Below are 21,121 nucleotides of genomic sequence, written 5' to 3' on the forward strand. Positions count from 1 at the left end.
AAGTCAAACCTATCCAAAAAGAACTCGTTAGTTGAAAACACTTACACAACTATTATTTAAAACAGCAGAGTATTGACTCTAATTTTGTGCCAAAGTCAATTAATTCCTCAGACATTCTGGCACCCTAGTCTATACGTGGATTTATGAAAAGACCTATCAATTCCAGGTGTGTGTGTGTGTGTGTGTGTGTGTATGGGGGGATGGGGGTAGATATTGAATTACATGGTCGAGGACCCTAGTTAAAGCTAATTCTTTTCATAAGTCCAGCCAAGCTCTTTTCATATACAAAAATGAGTCTAACTGAAAAGCTCCTTTAACATCTGGGTTCGACCTTGTGACCTCCTCCAACCTTACCCAACGATTATCCAATTGCGCTACATGTCCTTAACTTTAAAGGCGGTTAAAACCAAGACATTGCTAGGGTTGCGAGCGTAATTCCAGGACATTTTTTATTGTCTAGCCAAATCCCAGGGCACGTTTTATTGCGCAGCCAATTTTCAAGACATGTTTTATTGTCCAACCAAATTCCAGGACACGTTTTATTGTCTAGCCAAATTTGGGGACGGTTGTTTTAGCTTCAACTGAAGTCGAGGACATCACTTAAAGTTCTGTTCATACAAAAATCTATCTTTTCATGCCTAATATCGGTTGAGGACAGTCTTTTAAAAACCCCAGGCCTAGACTAGGTTAGGAACCTTGCCAGTTCTGAGTGCTTTGGCAAGATTCTGTTCATCTTTGGGTTAAGAATACATCCCAAGAAAACGTAACTACACTAAGAGCAAACTTGCAAGCTTGGTACCTGATCTAACTATAGTAAAAGAAATGCATTTCTTCGTAAATTGTAAACCCCCCCCCCCCCCCCCCCCAATTTACCAGAGTCTCATCTTCCTTAATTTACCAAATGCGGAAAATGAGTTTTCTTAAATGCGGAAAAATGTAACTATTCGAAGATATCTGTAATACGTATTCAAAGTTCTGAGTAAGGTATAGCAATCATTACCAAAGTAGTTTGATTTTTTCAGACATTCCGAAAGACCCTTCGCCTTTATATGTGGACTGTGAATCAAAAGGAGACGACAGATATGGCTGTGCCGTCATTCTAACTCACGAAGAGCTCATGGATCGTTTCTCGTTCCGCATCAAATATAATGTCAGTCAGTTTTCTAAAGTTAATATCATTTTTGGACTAGGAGAATTTCTGTCGGCATAGTAAATAATATGTCTAGGCTCTGAAATGCTAGTCCGTTTGTAAACTTCAGAAACCTACAAAATGGTAACAGGTGTCCATTATAAAAAATGATTAGCTGTTTTCTTTAATTATTTTTTGCCTTGGGCACTGAACTGATTAAACAACATATGTCTTAATCAATTGCAACACTGTCCTATCTTCTTCGAACTAACCTAATGATTTGATACAACAGCAATATGTCAAAACCGTGATGTCATAATAACCAAAGCATTTGAGGTATATACACTCAACTTGAAAGTTAGTGTGTACCCGCATTATGTTCAAAGTATCAATTCTCCTCCTACATTAAAGCAAAAAAATGAGATGACACACCGACCTAAGTAATCATCTAATTGTCAAGATTTAGTTTTTGGGTGAACCTTTAATATTTTTGGTGAAAATCTGACTTGGCCTTTTTCACACAGTTTTTTAGGTGTAATTCTATAGATTCTTTTTGAGTCAATTTTTAGAGGTAAATCTGAATGACCTCGAAGAGGGTTTTGAAAGTGTGAACTAATCACGCCTGACAATTAGCTTTGCTTTTATAGCTCTGCAACTTTAATGAAATGAGAATAGAAGTAGTTTTGATCCGAGACGATCTGTCGGGGGAATACAAGACCAATGGTAATTTTGCATGGTATGGTACTTCAATCTGCGTTTCACAGAGCTTTCTTGTTCTTTCAAATTATTCAAAATTTTTGTCATTTCATTTGGAAATTGCATGGAATAGATTTACAGTTATCTCTCAGCACGGGTTCTTGTATGCTTCAGCTGACAACCTCTAATCCAGAGTCTCCTCCCTTCCACGTTGGAGATACTATCACTGGACAGGAATGTGAGGGAAACCTTGCCTCATGCGTATTTGATGTTGGCATCACCCTTGAGAAGAAATCTTACACATTGACGCTGGACGTCATATTTGATGACGAGTTGAACATACTAGACGAACTCAGAGGCCTTAAACTTGTTTTCACTACTGTTGGTGAGTATTGGGAAAGTATAGCACATACTGCTTCTTTTTGTTAATGGCTTCGAAAGCGATAGCGATAGCCGATCGGAGCCATTATTGGCCTTCTTTTGGTTTTTACAATCCAAAGGATACGGATTGCATCGGGGACCTGTCTTCCTTACGACTCGAAGAGGAGTGCTGGCGACCTAATTTTATGAGTCCATTAAGAAGTGTTATGGTTTTTTGCTTTTACGACTCGATGAGGGGTAGTGGTGAAATCCTGTTTTTACGACACGAAGAGGCGTTGTGGTTTTCTTCTTCTTTGATAAGTAAGCGAGCAAAAAAACCGGAAGTTTAGATGTTGTACAAAGTTGTTATGGTTAGCAAATTTGAAGAACAAATATAACAGAGTGGTTTTTTGTCCACATCATCTTCTGAAAAAGGGCTTATGTAAGATATGTAAGTGTGAAGAACCTTTTGCTAACAGAGCGAATTCTTTGTTTTGTTTATGTACTAATTTATCCAGATGTTATTCTTGTTTTAAATTTTTTATGTTATCATAAATGTCATTGTGGATTCATCTAACGATATTCTGGTTGTTCTGAAAGCGTTCACAGCTATTTGTAGTTAAAGGGAGCATCATGAACTTTTTTAAAAGTTGGAGAAGTTGTTGGGTTTCTTTTGGGCTGCCTTATAGTTTCCACCCATAGTCTCAATTACTTAAAACAAAGTTTTTGCCTTGTATTTGTGCTTGCTTTATATGAAAAAGCAAGTATATTTTTCTAAAAGTTTGGGTTAATTTAATTTTGGACAAACTTTCTTCCATTATTTGACTTCGGATTGTAATTTTCTGCTCTCATTATTTGTTACTGTACTAGTTAGTTGAAAGGTTATTTTCGGGGAAGACGAACTTAAGTCATTTTAAATCATCTTTTCTCGGAAAAAAAATTGATGCAGGAAATAAAAACACATTAGAAACTTCGTTGTACTGCTGATCATTTGTAAATGGTGGAGCAAAAATAAGAACACATTCTCTTTTACGCCGCTAGTATTGCGAGATCGAGAATTTAAGGTGTAAGAAACATTTCTATTCTTTTGCAAAGTTTTTTTGGTTAACGTACTGCATCTTCCAGTATTTTTTCGACCATTGCTTTCTCTTTCAAAAATTTTGAATAGGCTATAGGAATGAATTTAGCGTTGCTTTAAACAAGCCCGGGGTCGAATAGAGGAGTTGGCAGCAAATTTGGAGACTTATAGACCGTTTTTTCATTTTTTACCCTACTTTATCATTTTTTGTCCCATGATTGCGTGTTATTTAATCTCTCGGAAAATAAATGAACACTCCATATGCCTTAGGCATATAAATAATTATTAGTGCTTCACATTTATTCAGCAATTTTACCCAGAATTTGTTTAAAAAATTAAGAAAAATGTAACCATTTTTTCACTTTTCTGCAAGGAAATAATCAAATTTACTATTTCTTGTTTGAAAATTGTATCAGTAACCTTCCTTTTTCATACGTGCCTTTTCACACCTTCTTTTGTTAAATTTAGATTCCTTAGTTTATTAATTATGACTTTTTTCCTATATGTTCATTAATTTGGAGTTGCTCCTAGTCCAGATGGAGATACGATTTTGGTCACGCAAAAACTGAAAAAAAAAGAAACGAACAATAGATTTTTTTCCGCAAAGATGCGTTTTCGAATCGAACCTTGGGTTCTCGATCGTGATTTTTTGTTCATTTGCAGCTATTGAGCATCTATTTTACTTCCGATTGTAATTTTCTGCTCTTATTTTTTGTTACTGTAGGCACTAGTTAGTTGAAAGGTTATTTTCGGGGAAGACGAACTTAGGTCATTTCAAATCTACTTTTTTCGGAAAAGAAATTGACGCAGGAAATAAAAACACATTAGAAACTTCGTTGTACTGCTGATCATTTGTAAATGGTGGAGGAAAAATAAGAACACATTCTCTTTTACGCTTTTAGTATTGCGAGATCGAGAATATAAGGTGTAAGAAACATTTCTATTCTTTTGCAAAGTTTTTTGTTTAACGTACTGCATCTTCCAGTATTTTTTCGACTATTGCTTTCTCTTTCAAAAATTTTGAATAGGCTATAGGAATGATTTTAGCGTTGCTTTAAACAAGCCCTGGGTCGAATAGAGGAGTTGGCAGCAAATTTGGAGACTTATAGACCGTTTTTTCATTTTTTACGCTACTTTATCAATTTTTGTCCCATGATTGCGTGTTATTTAATCTCTCGGAAAATAAATGAACACTCCATATGCCTTAACGCATATAAATAATTATTAGTGCTTCACATTTATTCAGCAATTTTACCCAGAAATTGTTTAAAAAATTAAGAAAAATGTAACCATTTTTTTCACTTTTCTGCCAGGAAATAATCAAATTTACTATTTCTTGTTTGAAAATTGTATCAGTAACCCTCCTTTTTCATACGTGCCTTTTCACAACTTCTTTTGTTAAATTTAGATTCCTTAGTATATTAATTATGACTTTTTTCGTATATGTTCATTAATTTGGAGTTGCTCCTAGTCCAGATGGAGATGCGATTTTGGTCACGCAAAAACTGAAAAAAAAGAAACAAACACAAGATTTTTTTCCACAAAGATGCGTTTTCGAATCGAACCTTGGGTTCTCGATCGTGATTTTTTGTTCATTTGCAGCTATTGAGCATCTATTTTACTTCGGATTGTAATTTTCTGCTCTTATTTTTTGTTACTGTAGGCACTAGTTAGTTGAAAGGTTATTTTCGGGGAAGACGAACTTAGGTCATTTCAAATCTACTTTTTTCGGAAAAGAAATTGACGCAGGAAATAAAAACACATTAGAAACTTCGTTGTACTGCTGATCATTTGTAAATGGTGGAGGAAAAATAAGAACACATTCTCTTTTACGCTTTTAGTATTGCGAGATCGAGAATATAAGGTGTAAGAAACATTTCTATTCTTTTGCAAAGTTTTTTGGTTAACGTACTGCATCTTCCAGTATTTTTTCGACTATTGCTTTCTCTTTCAAAAATTTTGAATAGGCTATAGGAATGATTTTAGCGTTGCTTTAAACAAGCCCTGGGTCGAATAGAGGAGTTGGCAGCAAATTTGGAGACTTATAGACCGTTTTTTCATTTTTTACGCTACTTTATCAATTTTTGTCCCATGATTGCGTGTTATTTAATCTCTCGGAAAATAAATGAACACTCCATATGCCTTAACGCATATAAATAATTATTAGTGCTTCACATTTATTCAGCAATTTTACCCAGAAATTGTTTAAAAAATTAAGAAAAATGTAACCATTTTTTTCACTTTTCTGCCAGGAAATAATCAAATTTACTATTTCTTGTTTGAAAATTGTATCAGTAACCCTCCTTTTTCATACGTGCCTTTTCACAACTTCTTTTGTTAAATTTAGATTCATTAGTATATTAATTATGACTTTTTTCGTATATGTTCATTAATTTGGAGTTGCTCCTAGTCCAGATGGAGATGCGATTTTGGTCACGCAAAAACTGAAAAAAAAGAAACAAACAAAAGATTTTTTTCCACAAAGATGCGTTTTCGAATCAAACCTTGGGTTCTCGATCGTGATTTTTTGTTCATTTGCAGCTATTGAGCATCTATTTTACTTCGGATTGTAATTTTCTGCTCTTATTTTTTGTTACTGTAGGCACTATTTAGTTGAAAGGTTATTTTCGGGGAAGACGAACTTAGGTCATTTCAAATCTACTTTTTTCGGAAAAGAAATTGACACTGGAAATAAAAACACATTAGAAACTTCGTTGTACTGCTGATCATTTGTAAATGGTGGAGGAAAAATAAGAACACATTCTCTTTTACGCTTTTAGTATTGCGAGATCGAGAATATAAGGTGTAAGAAACATTTCTATTCTTTTGCAAAGATTTTTGGTTAACGTACTGCATCTTCCAGTATTTTTTCGACTATTGCTTTCTCTTTCAAAAATTTTGAATAGGCTATAGGATTGAATTTAGCGTTGCTTTAAACAAGCCCTGGGTCGAATAGAGGAGTTGGCAGAAAATTTGGAGACTTGTAGACCGTTTTTTCATTTTTTACGCTACTTTATCAATTTTTGTCCCATGATTGCGTCTTATTTAATCCCTCGGAAAATAAATGAACACTCCATATGCCTTAACGCATATAAATAATTATTAGTGCTTCACATTTAATCAGCAATTTTACCCAGAACTTGTTTAAAAAATTAAGAAAAATTTAACCATTTATTCCACTTTTCTGCAAGGAAATAATCAAATTTATTATTTTTTGTTTGAAATTTGTATCAGTCACCTTCCTTTTTCATACGTGCCTTTTCACACCTTCTTTTGTTAAATTTAGATTCCTTAGTATATTAATTATGTCTTTTTTCGTATATGTTCATTAATTTGGAGTTGCTCCTAGTCCAGATGGAGATACGATTTTGGTCACGCAAAAACTGAAAAAAAAAGAAACAAACAATAGAATTTTTGTTCCGCAAAGATGCGTTTTCGAATCGAACCGTGGGTTCTCGATCGTGATTTTTTGTTTATTTGCAGCTATTGAGCATCTTTTTTACTTTTTTTAAAGTTTTTTGATAGGGTTCTCAGTTCCCGGTCAACTGTAGGCCCAGTTTTCGTTTATTCAAGGAAAAATTTTTGAATCTTAGTTCGAAACTTGTAAAAGACCATGTTAGACTTAGGTAACAATATTCAGGATAATTATAATAACTTGAATTTTTTTGGTATACACACTAATTAGACTGTTTTTCGACTCTTTTGCGGATGAATAGGCTCTTTTAGAAAAATTCTGTCTAATTCTTTGTTTTGTGTGGTTTAAAATTAACTGACGTATAGGTTCATGTTTTTCGGAAGTTTCCATTATGAATTGATTGAAGATTTTTTGATGCAAAACTTTCTTTCCCTGTAAAATTTGACAAACAATTGACCACTTAAGAGGTTTGTTGCAGTATTTTCTCATTTGTAACAGCTTTCTCTCTTTTCTGAAAGTTTGATAATTGTAAGCTTTTTAAATCTTGCATAAGTTATTGTGAGTAAATATTTTTGTCAAAAAATTTTTAAAACAGCTTTGTTTGTATGCATAATTGTACTGTAGAAAAAATAAATAATTTTTCTTGATATTTAATATATACAACAAATTTATTGTTAATTGACTGCTTTTTGCAATTTGCAATCAAATTCTAGGGCCAGCCGATGCTAGGGCAAGCCGATGCGTTATGCCAGACGATGCTACTAGGGCCTTGAAATCAAAACTGAAATCGAGTAATTTCTGGAATTTTTTTTGTCTGTGTTTTTTTCCGGGGACTTCTTTTAACAGAATGTAAAAAGACACGCCAACTGTGAAAAAAGTTCTTCTACCAATCTGGCGAACAACAGCAGGTTCGCTGTTAAAATTTGGAGCCAAAAAAATGCTGTAAGTCAAGCAGTCTTTATCACCTGTGGTTCTTTAGAAGCCCTTTTTAGTTTTGGGGATCTGAACTTTTCTAAACAGATTCAACAGAGATGGTAATACTCACGCTGGTGTGGCAAAGGACAAACACAACAAAGATATAAAGCGGTATCTTTCTGCAAACAGCCTTTAAAGAGGAATGAGACAATGTTAATTGAACAATTTGGCTTTTTTGGCAGAGATAATTGTTGCACGGGAGTCGATTTAACTTTCAATTTAAACGTTTATTTTTTGACAGATCTCGCCCTTTTTCTAATCCGAATGTTCAAGCTCATGGGTGTTATTTTAATTCATCAGGAAACTATGGGTTATTGAAAAATAATAAATTATTGAATTTTGTCCGGGTTTTTTATTCAATCTGCTGTCTTATTGCACTTAGTTTTCTTATTAGTCACAGGCATTTTTCCGGTGCTAATGATCTGATAACGGTTGTTCATCACAATTGCAATGTCTTTGACACTCATTGTTCTGAGAAAAAATAGCTAATGCATATGTTTTTCCTTTTCAATGATTATTTTGTCATCGTATCACTTAGTCTTAACGACAAATTTGATTTGTTCTAAAGAGAAATAAAGCAATTGACTTTACGGAGTTCATAGAAACAGGTTTTTGCTCATTTGCACTTATTGTTCAGAAATTTTGAGTTTTGGCCGTTTTCATTGCTTATTTTGTATGTTGTTGCCTATGCTCAAAATTAACTTTACTGATAAGCGTTTATGCGGGGCTTGTTTTTCGATCAACTCAGCTAAAAAATACTAATTAAAATTTAAATTTTCCCGTGAATTTTTGGAATCCTACGTTTAGTTGTAACTTTTGTCCCTTTTTTCCATTTCGACCTAGTGGAATTGATAAAAATGTTCATTAAATTATTAAATGCTTTGATGTAATAACCTTTTGTTGTAGCTATATATTTGTTCTTACCTCTGCGCCAGTTTTTTTTCAAAAAATAACAGATTTCTGAATTTTTTATTTTGTACCTCCCTAATTTCCAGAAAGTAGTTTTGCGGTATACGCATCCAGGGGGCGTGTTCTGTTAAAAATGACAAGAATTTTTTTAAATATTGACTCTTGTTATTGAATTTTTTGTTGACTGCCATAGTTTGATAGCTCGGGAATTAATAAAATTTTCTTGATCTTTGAATATTTCTAACAATTTTTTTTAACCGACGTATTGTTATTATGTTCTCTGCTTTGCTGCATTTTACCAGCCGATGCTAGAGGCAGCCGATGCTAATAGGGCCTTGAAATCAAAACCGAAGTCAAGTATTTTCGGGAATTTTTTGTCTGTGATTTTTCTGTGAACTTTTTTTACAGAATGTCAAAAGACACACCAAATGCTAAAAAGTGCTTCAACCAATCTGGCAAACAAATAGATACAGCAGAAAAAACTTTTTCACGCATTTTTTTTTAATTCGTTGCTTTCAGGTAGAGACAGAAATTTGCTGTAAATTAAGCAATTTTGATCAACTGGTGTATTTTTAAAAGCGTTTTTTAGTTTTAGGTTCTGAACTTTTCTAAAGAGATTCGACAGAGATGGTAAAAATCACGCTGTTGTAGTAAAGGACAAACACAACGTAGATTTAAAGCGGTGTCCTCATCGAAACTACCTTTAAAGAGGAATGCGACAATGTCGTTTGAACAATTTTGCTGTTTTTGGCAGAGATATTTCTTGCATGGGAATCGATTTAACTTTCAATTTAAGTGAGTTTTTTAATACAGATCCCGCCCTTTTCCTAATCCGAATGTTCAAGCTCATGGGTGTTTTTTTAATTCATCGGGAAACTATGGGTTATTGAAAAATTAATAACAAATTTTTTGTATTTCGGCTGTGTTTTTTATTCAATCTGCTGTCTTAATGTCAGAAACACTCTTTTATTTTTATTCATCAGTCCTAACAACAAGTTTCCTTAGTTCTAAAAAGAAATAGGACAATTGAGTTTACAGCTAGAATTCATAGAATTGGTTTTTGCTGATATGCACTAAGAGTTCAGAATAATTTTGAGTTTCGCACAATTTAATCGGTCTTTTCTCTGGTGTTGTTGCCTATACTCAAAAATAACATTACTGATTAGCATTTTTGCGCGGCTTAGTTTTTGACCAATTCAGATGAAAACTACTAAACAAAAATTTAAATGACTAATTTTTATGAAAATTAAATGACTAATTACCGCTAATTTTTTCAATGTTCTAGTGAATCTTACGTTTATTTGTTACCTTTGTCACTTTTTGTACCATTTTTATCTGACCTAATGGAATTGATAAAATTGTTTTAAAATTTTTACCTGCTTTATTATAATAACTTTTGTGTGTAGCTATATGATTGTTCTTACGTTTACTCCAATTTGTTTTTCTCCAAAAAAGAGATTTCTCAAAATCTTACTTTATACTTCGTTAATTTTTGCAATGTAGTTTCACGGTATACACATCCTGAGTGCGTGCGTTGTCAAATATGACACAAACAATTAATATTAATATAAGTTTTTGATAATGAATTTTTTGTTGATTGTCATAGACTGATAGCTCGTGAAAACTGGTGATGTTCAGTTCTTTAGTTTTACAATGCAAAAAAATAATTCGAAATTTGTCCTGCTCCGATTTGACCATATAACGTCGCGCATACTTCAAATCTGCTTTCAATTCACTCCTTTAGGCAATTTTGACCAGACGTTATTTTGATCAGAGTTAACTTTACAATTATATGGGCGAGCTTTTCAGTGTGACATTATATAGTACACGACAAAACATTTTTAACATTATCACTGTCATATAAGAATTACTTACAGTAAGATATCGTAAAGGTTTTATTTTTTGCTAATTCCATTTCACAATTACAGAATGGAAAAAGACACAACAACTGTGAAAAAAGTGCTTCGACCAATCTGGTGAACAACAGCGGTTAAAGCAGATTATAATTTTGAGCCAGAAAAATTGCTGTAAATCAAGCAGTCTTTATCACCTTCGTTTTTTTAGAAGCCCTTTTTAGTTTTGGTTTCTGAATTTTTCTAAAAAGATTCAACAGAGATGGTAAAACTCACGTTGGTTTAGCAAATTACAAACACAACGTAGATATAAAGCGGTGTCTTTCTCCAAAAAACCTTTAAGGAGGAATGAGACAATGTTAATGTAATAATTTTGCTTTTTTGTTGGCAGAGATATTTTTTTGCACGCGAGTCGATTTAACTTTCAATTTAAATAAATTTTTTGACATATCTCGCCCTTTTTCTAATCTGATTGAAAAGATTACAGTTCTTTGTTCAAGCTCATGGGTGTTCATTTTATTCATCTCGAAAATATTGGTTATTGAAAAAAAACAACAAATTATTTAATTGTGCCCCTGATTTTTAACCAACTTGCTGTCTTATTGCACTTATTTTTCTAATTAGTCACAGTCTTTCTTTGGGCGCTAATGAGGCAAGATTCGATAACGGTTGATCATCAATATTTCAATGTCCTCGACACTCATTGTTCTGATAAAAAAATAGCCGTAAAGTCAGTTGTTTTAGTTCTCCTTAAAACCAAAAATTTTCCTTTTTTAATGTTTATCTTGTTTTAAACATTGTTTTATCCATTAGTCCTAACGACAAACTTCATTGGTTCTAAAGAGAAATAAGACAGTTGACTTTACAGCTAGAGTTCATAGAATTGGTTTTTGCTGATATGCACTAAGAGTTCAGAATAATTTTGAGTTTCGCACAATTTCATTGTTCTTTTCTCTGGTGTTGTTGCCTTTGCTCAGAATAACATTACTGATTAGCATTTTTGCGCGGCTCAGTTTTTGACCAATTTAGATGAAAACTACCAAATAAAAATTTCATTGACTAAGTTTTATGCAAATTAAATGACTATTTACCGCTAATTTTTCAATGTTCGAGTGAATTTTTGAATCTTACGTTTATTTGTTACCTTTGTCCCTTTTTGTATCATTTTTATCTGACCTAATGGAATTGATAAAAATTGTTTTAAAATTTTTACGTGCTTTTCTATAATAGCTTTTGTATGTAGCTATATGTTTGTTCTTACAGTTACGCCATTTTGTTTTTCCCAAAAAAAAGATTTCTCAAATTCTTACTTTATACCTCCTTAATTTTTCCAATGCAGTTTCACGGTACACGCATCCTGAGTGCATGCGCTGTCAAAAATGATATAAATAGTTAATTAGTTAATGTTAATATAGATTTTTTAAATGATTTTTTTGTTGATTGTAATAGTCTGATAGCTCGTGAAAACTGGTGATGTTCAGTTCTTTAGTTTTACAATGCATAAAAAAATTAATTCGGAATTTGTCTTGCTCCGATTCGACCATATAACGTCGCACTTACCTCAAATCTGCTTTCAATTCATTCCTTCAAGCAATTTTGACCAGAGGTTATTTTGATCAGAGTTAAATTTACAATTATATGGGCGAGCTTTTCAGTGTGACATTATATAGTACACGACAAAACATTTTAACATTATCACTGTCATATAAGAATTACTTACAGTAAGATATCGTAAAGGTTTTATTTTTTGCTAATTCCATTTCACAATTACAGAATGGAAAAAGACACAACAACTGTGAAAAAAGTGCTTCGACCAATCTGGTGAACAACAGCGGTTAAAGCAGATTATAATTTTGAGCCAGAAAAATTGCTGTAAATCAAGCAGTCTTTATCACCTTCGTTTTTTTAGAAGCCCTTTTTAGTTTTGGTTTCTGAATTTTTCTAAAAAGATTCAACAGAGATGGTAAAACTCACGTTGGTTTAGCAAATTACAAACACAACGTAGATATAAAGCGGTGTCTTTCTCCAAAAAACCTTTAAGGAGGAATGAGACAATGTTAATGTAATAATTTTGCTTTTTTGTTGGCAGAGATATTTTTTGCACGCGAGTCGATTTAACTTTCAATTTCAATAATTTTTTTGACATATCTCGCCCTTTTTCTAATCTGATTGAAAAGATTACAGTTCTTTGTTCAAGCTCATGAGTGTTCATTTTATTCATCTCGAAACTATTGGTAATTGAAAAAAAAAGTAACAAATAATTTAATTTTGCCCTTGATTTTTAACCAACTTGCTGTCTTATTGCACTTATTTTTCTAATTAGTCACAGTCTTTCTTTGGGTGCTAATGAGGCATGATTCGATAACGGTTGTTCATCAATATTTCAATCTCCTCGACACTCATTGTTCTGATAAAAAAATAGCCGTAAAGTCAGTTGTTTTAGTTCTCCTTAAAACCAAAAAATTTTTTCTTTTTAATTTTTATCTTGTTGTAAACATTGTTTTATCCATTAGTCCTAACGACAAATTTCATTGGTTCTAAAGAGAAATAAGACAGTTGACTTTACAGCTAGAGTTCATAGAATTGGTTTTTGCTGATACGCACTAAGAGTTCAGAATAATTTTGAGTTTCGCACAATTTCATTGTTCTTTTCTCTGGTGTTGTTGCCTTTGCTCAAAAATAACATTACTGATTAGCATTTTTGCGCGGCTTAGTTTTTGAGCAATTCAGATGAAAACTACCAAATAAAAATTTAAATGACTAATTTTTACGAAAATTAAATGACTAATTACCGCTAATTTTTTCAATGTTCTAGTGAATTTTTGAATCTTACGTTTATTTGTTACCTTTGTCCCTTTTTGTACCATTTTTATCTGACCTAATGGAATTGATAAAATTGTTTTAAAGTTTTTACGTGCTTTGCTATAATAACTTTTGTATGTAGCTATTTGTTTGTTCTTACATTTACGCCATTTTGTTTTTCCCAAAAAAAAAGATTTCTCAAATTCTTACTTTATACCTCCTTAATTTTTGCAATGCAGTTTCACGGTATACGCATCCTGAGAGCGTGCGCTGTCAAAAATGATATAAATAGTTAATTAGTTAACGTTAATATAGAATTTTTAAATGAATTTTTTGTTGATTGTCATAGTCTGATAGCTCGTGAAAACTGGTGATGTTCAGTTCTTTAGTTTTACAATGCACAAAAAATTTAATTCGGGATTTGTCCTGCTCCGATTCGACCATATAACGTCGCACTTACCTCAAATCTGCTTTCAATTCATTCTTTCAAGCAATTTTGACCAGACGTTATTTTGATCAGAGTTAAAATTTACAATTATGTGGGCGAGCTTTTCAGTGTGACATTTCATAGAACACGACAAAATTTTTACAACATTAACACTGTCATATATGATGTACTTGCAGTAAGATGTCGTAAATGTTTTTTTTTGCTAATTTCATTTCACATTTGTCCTTTCTTTTGATTTACTTGTTTTTTTCTCCTGACTTTAGCAACTTCCCTCATTACTGACAACATCCGTCTGTTCATATAAAAAACACACTTTGCAAAACTTACTAACAATCATAATCATCTTTCTGCTAAAAGATTTCAGTTGCCTAATTTAAGCTTTTGCGCTTGTTCTGCATTTCACAATAAGAAACCACTAGTCTCATAATACTTAATTTGAAAGTAGATCCCGCTCTGCGAACCAATTACTTTATTCTAGAAGTCATTTCGCATCGTGGATAGGCATACAGAACTCTCTCATACGGTAGGGCGCAATCAGCAATTAATAAATGATTTGCCCTTGAGATAGACGCATTTTAGTCCAAGATAACACCAGATCCCCCACTTGGTTCAATTTAAATTATAATTGTTGATGAAAAATTTTTTAAACACTGCTTGACCCGAAACCCGAAACTGTACAACTACCACTTGAGCTTTTTTATAAGAAAACAATACCCTGATGATCAGCGCCGTTGGAATGACACGGAATGGTTAAAAATCGGGACAAAAGAGGAACTGGCGAAACATATTCGAGTTGGGAGCTCTTGGTGGCTATAAGCTATGGACTGTCACAGACAGAATAGTAGTTTGTTAACTTCAATATCGGGGTAGAGGGTCAAAAGATTTTTAACTATATAACTCCAAACATACTAGCAGACAATCAGACAAGACATTTTTTTCGGCGGCTCAAAGAGAAAACTTTCGTCAGACAACGTAACCTAAAAGTCGAACATTGTTATTGATAACCCAACAAATAGAACGAAGAGGCAATGGAGCACTTTGAGACAATTAATTAAAGAGAGATCGGACATTTCGAGAGATGAGCAAACATTGCAAGCCTGGGAACAAAAAAAGACGCTCATTTGCGATTTGTTTATCACAAATCTTATTGGACCTGAAACACAAAAAGGCTTCCCAAAGAGTCTATGGAACATCCCAAAGCACGTAAAACTATGAAACTACCAGAAAAATGGAATTGGGTATGCGCAACCAACACAAGACTCAGGCAAAATAAGGCAAATTTGTTTCAACACAGTTGAAAGCTATTAATTCTAATAAAAACTATCACCTACCCGATTATGAGACTCGCTATTTTCTTCCCAAGCCAGTTCCCGAACAATAGCTGCTCGTTGCCTGAATTGTTGATTCCATTGGTCCCCAGGACATGAAAAAAATCTTTGCGCTTGCTGAAAACTTTCGATTGGCTAAAAGTTTTGACAAATTATGTGGAAAACTTAAACTTTTCGGACGATCATCTCAAAATGAAGGCGCCAAAGTGTCTTCATATGCAGCTGAACAAGACAAAACGACAAAAAATGGTTAATTGCGAGGTGTCAGTAGCTTCTAAGCAATAACTCTACGATTCTGATGAAAGCGCATCACACGATAATATGATGGAAATAATCAAAGCGAATGGCAGATAAATAGAGCCCCCGAGCAGGCCCTTGACATTCGTCACCATCACAACCACACTAGTAGTCTACTCCGGAAGTGCTTGCAGCATCTTGAACTCATCATTCAAGATGCCAATTGTTCAATATTCAAATAAAACCTACTTGCTGACAAAAACATTCCTCTCACAACTACGAACGTTTTCAAACGTGCCTCGTCAAAATTATTGCAAAAATCAGAGAACCGTTGACATGAAATGATTGGAAAACTACTGAGGCTGACTTCAGCACTGTACAAAATGTATTGAGGCCGCTTGTAGAGAGAGATCTTTTCAGATGACTAGGACTGTTTATTACTCAGTCCTCGTCTTGAACACAGTTAATACTCTCAACAATATATTCAGTCAGTATCCTAGAAAAAAATTTTTTGCCAAAACCAATCATAAGTTTTTAAGTTCATTCGCGTATACAAAGACCCATTTAGTTAGCTAAAAATTTCTTTACAAATCCAGCCATACCTCAAAACGGAAGACGAATTCCAATCAACTACCGGTTAATGTTAATACAGAATTACAAAAACTGATCGGTGAAAAACAAATTGAAAAGCTGACAGGTTGCTCTTATCATTTTCTCATTTCTCCAATATTGGACAATTTCAAACGAGATGATACAATTAAATTAGCATTATAATCAAAGGTCTTTAATAAAGTAATTCACAAAAACAAATGTCAAATGCCAGGGCATAAGGAAAAAATTATTGCGCGTGGCAAACAGAAAATGGCAAACAATCATATAATTATGGATTGGCAAATCATTTTGCCAAATTGTTAGGAAAACTTGAACATTTAAGACAATTATCTCAAATACAGCTCACAAAAACGTTGGTGTAAGCCGTTGAACATGACAATTGAAAAAAAATTCAATCAATTGCATGGACACATAAGCTTTCATACTTAAGCTGTATGATTTTGATGAAAACGCGTCAGACGATAATTTGATGGCTGTCATCAAAGCTAATGGCAACAAAATAGAATCTCTGAGTATGCCACTGAGATTCGTTAACATGAAGCCACATTGTTATTCGACTCTTGAAAAGCATGCATTATCTTGAACTCATCATTTGTTGTGCCAATCGTTCAAAATTCAAATAAAACCTACTTGCACACAAATTCATTCCCCTCACAACTATGAACGTTTTCAGACGTGCCTCATCAAAATCATTGCAAAAATCAGAGAACCGATGACCTGAAGTAATTGGAAAACTCTCGAGTTTGTCTTCAGTATTGTATCAATGTATTAATGCCACTGGCTGAGAGAGATTTTTTCAAATAACAAGCAAAGCACTGTGCATTACTCCGTGTCACACACAGTTAACACTATGAATAATTCAGCCAATCAGTGTTCTATACAGATTTTGTTGCCAAAGCCTCTCATAAACTTATAACCTGAATTGCATGCTCAAAGACTCATTTAGTTTGCTCAAAATTTCATAAAAATCCAGCCGTACCTCAAAAAGGCAGACGGATTCTAATCAACTACAAGCTAGTGTTAATGCAAAATTACTGAATTATGAAAACTGATCAAATAAAAACACATTGAAAAGCTGGCAAGTTGCTCTGTCCAATTTTTTAGTTCTCCAATAGCAGGCATACTAAAACGAGATATTTCAATTAATTTATCTTTAGACTCGAATGTTTTTAATAAGATGATTCACAAAAACAATAAATATACGGAACATCCATACACTGGTAGATCAACATGCTAGAGTAACGAATGATTATAGTTGCGCCATTGGATATCTAATGCAATAAATTCTCTCAGTTAAAACTCTCCGACGTCTGCACACCATTTGCGCTCCTTTCATTTGCCGGATATAAACACTCAGCAATTTACACCTAAAATTAACACACTATCACAATCAATTATTATCACTCCTCAATTGTCACCGCAAGTACGCATGCTAAATTGTAACTCATCTCTCGCGCCGCCAAATCAAATGATAAGTTGATAAGTAGCCATTACAATTTAAGTGTTTTTAAATACGCATAGTTTGCACGTCAAGTACAAGTGTAAACTCATCATTACTGAATTATGAAAACTGATCAAATAAAAACACATTGAAAAGCTGGCAAGTTGCTCTGTCCAATTTTTTAGTTCTCCAATAGCAGGCATACTAAAACGAGATATTTCAATTAATTTATCTATAGATTCGAATGTTTTTATTAAGATGATTCACAAAAACAATAAATATACGGAACATCCATACACTGGTAGATCAACATGCTAGAGTAACGAATGATTATAGTTGCGCCATTGGATATCTAATGCAATAAATTCTCTCAGTTAAAACTCTCCGACGTCTGCACACCATTTGCGCTCCTTTCATTTGCCGGATATAAACACTCAGCAATTTACACCTAAAATTAACACACTATCACAATCAATTATTATCACTCCTCAATTGTCACCGCAAGTACGCATGCTAAATTGTAACTCATCTCTCGCGCCGCCAAATCAAATGATAAGTTGATAAGTAGCCATTACAATTTAAGTGTTTTTAAATACGCATAGTTTGCACGTCAAGTACAAGTGTAAACTCATCATTACTGAATTATGAAAACTGATCAAATAAAAACACATTGAAAAGCTGGCAAGTTGCTCTGTCCAATTTTTTAGTTCTCCAATAGCAGGCATACTAAAACGAGATATTTCAATTAATTTATCTATAGATTCGAATGTTTTTATTAAGATGATTCACAAAAACAATAAATATACGGAACATCCATACACTGGTAGATCCAATATCTCAACCAATTAGTGATCCCGCTGCGCGGATAAAAGTTTATTTTTTTTGTTATTGGCATGAAGTATGCGTACAGTTGATTTAAATTACATCCAGAGACCGCTAAACATTTTAACTTCATTACAATAAACGGCAAATGGATAAGTACCTATAGATTTACAACTGCTTTTCATACACTCACAGACATGACTGTTTAATTGTTTGTAAAAGCGCTGAAGAAAATCACTTAAAGTTTGTATTTAATTATCCTGAGTGCCTAGACCATAAAAATCGTTGTATTAATTTGCCGAAATGCCATTTTTATAAAACATAGGTTGGCTGGCTAGGATACGAATTTTCACAAAGTGGTATCTCGCCCCTCGATATCAAAACGCCTGCGATATAAACTCTGAGCCAGCAAAATTTATCAATAAGCTTCATTAGCAACATTATTACTCACTTTAGAAGAAAATGAAAAATTTAGTTGTACCTAATTGCGTGACAGACATTTCGCTAAATTACTAAATCGCATAATGCACGCTAGTCAATCGTTTTTTCTATGAGACTCTTGAAAAGCGCGCTTAAAGCGATTCTTCAGGGTCTAGATTAGGTGCCGCACTGGAGCAAATCAATGTTGATGTTGGGAAACCAATTGATTTTGCCTATAGACTCTCGAATTGTAATTGCTTGGAGTTATCAGGTCTATACGTTCCAAATTAAGAAGAACAGCGCACTAAAAACCATACTATAGCAGTTTCACGCGCTGGTTTGAATGTCCTAACCAATTCTTTTTTTCCATAAAAAATTTGCCAGGCGTAAAAATGTGTTTAGTTGATTATATATCTCACCACGCATTTCAACATGCTAGAGTAACGAATGATTATAGTTGCGCCATTGGATATCTAATGCAATAAATTCTCTCAATTAAAACTCTCCGACGTCTGCACACCATTTGCGCTCCTTTCATTTGCCGGATATAAACACTCAGCAACTTACACCTAAAATTAACACACTATCACAATCAATTATTATCACTCCTCAATTCTCACCGCAAGTAGGCATGCTAAATTGTAATTCATCTCTCGCGCCGCCAAATCAAATGATAAATTGATAAGTAGCCATTACAATTTAAGTGTTTTTAAATACGCATAGTTTGCACGTCAAGTACAAGTGTAAAAATTTCGCTCGCAACTTCAAATCATTGCAAAATAACAACCTCGGTCTAGAAAAATTTTGCACATGATCTTGCACGTCAGGGCAATCCCATAAATTCAGGTAATTTTGTGCCATTTAATAGAAGAAGTAAACACTTTCCTTAAAGTCACCAGTAAAAAAAAATAAAATGTTTTTTTTGCCCCAGCACCATCAGGAAGTCAGTAGTTTTCTCAAAATCACCAATCATCTGAAGTAATGGAAATTGTAATAAAATCTTCATTATGTAAGAAAGCATCTAAACAACTACAAAGCTGAGTTACTTTTGAGCAAACACCAGCCCACGAAGCCTACATCTTAAATACAAGCATCCACAATCTAAATTTCGAAAACATCGTAAACATAGTTTTCAGTAAATTGCTAAAAGTTTCGCTAACTACAAAGAGGCTGTTCTTAAGGACGCGCGAGAACGTATACTAACGAGAACAAGAACGTATACAAGTAAGGAAAGCCGCCTTAAGCATATAAAAGGATATATCCAAACATACTGGGAAAACCTACAGGTCAAATTTGGTTGCGTTTGCCCGGACAAAGTTTCTAAATTCCACAGCACATATGAACCCTTTACATACCAGCCAAAGTAAAAGACTTAAAACTATAAATCCTGCTAAGCGCTTCAGACCACATAGTTCATGTGGTTAACCAAATCAGCAAATCCAAATTGACTTCGGAGGACCAATAATTGGTGAAAAGGACAAGAAACTTATTTCCTAGCCGCAATTGATAGATTCTCCAAAAATCCTGCAGCAGAAACATTTGATACCGCTAATGGCCCAAGTGTTATCACATTTCTAGGTACATAAATTTTGAGTCATGTAGTCCATCGATTTATTGGACTTATTCAAGCAAGATATTTACATGATAATCAGGTTAAACCATTCTGTACTCGCAATAAAGTTGACATTATCGAAGTTCTACTTAGTGATCATTACCCTAATTGTTCTGTAGAACTCCCCATACAAACAATTGAACGACGACTTGCATTTATTAAATGAGAGAAGTCTACTATTAACTCGAAAAAACTGTTGCATAAAATTTTGTACTATAGCAGCGGCGCATATGCTATCAAGAGACCATAATGATTTCACCATTCGCAGCATATTTCGGTAGAGAATCAAGCATTCCATTAAAAAATATATGTTATGGCATCCCCATTCATCAAATTTCTCTTACGAGAAAATAAATAAATCATCATTTAGATGAATAAACTTTACTAACCGACGACTTGCTGTCCGAGGACTCTTGGCAGTCTCAATATTGCGTTGATCTCGATGTGGAGCGTGTTGTGACTTGCACTACGCGATATTCACACGAAAGAAAGACCCAAGCAGCAGTTGCGCAATCACGCTTCATTCGCTCAATGAATGCATATAGACCAATTCCACCAACAGAGAGCGCGGTGCAGCTGAAAATAGCACCCAAAGTACCGGGCAACAAGCACTCTACAAGAAATTGGAAGATTTATTTGAAATTTTGTCAGCTGGTTCAGTGATTGCAAAAACAATCACTCTACTGCACAAACAAAAGAAGCAGGGAAGTTAACAGCGACGATTAAAAACTGCGAATTTGCTATAAATTTTGAAAACGTTCCGTAAAATTTCACTCGCAATCTACGCCGAAGTACGTGATCCTGGCATCTGAAAAACAACCCAGGAAATAATTTTCTCATACATAAAAGGTTCCACTAGAAAACAGAAACGAGAGAGGAAACTGAAGCACAAGAGCAGTGTCATCAAGAAAGTGCAATATTTCTTGGGTTATGCAAAATTGCATCCCCAAAAAATCGCACTCTAGGCTATGCGAAATTCCTAAC

The 21,121-nt window shown here is 33.9% G+C and overlaps 1 protein-coding gene across 1 annotated transcript in view; it reads left to right on the forward strand.

Annotated features, from left to right (window-relative positions):
* The window catches only part of LOC142343020 (uncharacterized), a 75,283-nt gene that overhangs the window by 37,611 nt on the left and 16,551 nt on the right, over window positions 1-21,121 (forward strand). The window contains exons 10-11 of the mRNA XM_075394705.1: window positions 1,023-1,150; window positions 2,000-2,210. Coding sequence (XP_075250820.1) covers window positions 1,023-1,150; window positions 2,000-2,210 — 339 coding nt within the window. The remainder of the gene's footprint in view (window positions 1-1,022; window positions 1,151-1,999; window positions 2,211-21,121) is intronic.

The sequence above is a fragment of the Convolutriloba macropyga genome, chromosome 7 (genome assembly GCF_964194025.1).
Source record: "Convolutriloba macropyga chromosome 7, txConMacr16.3, whole genome shotgun sequence".
In the NCBI taxonomy this organism is placed as follows: Eukaryota; Metazoa; Xenacoelomorpha; order Acoela; family Convolutidae; genus Convolutriloba; species Convolutriloba macropyga.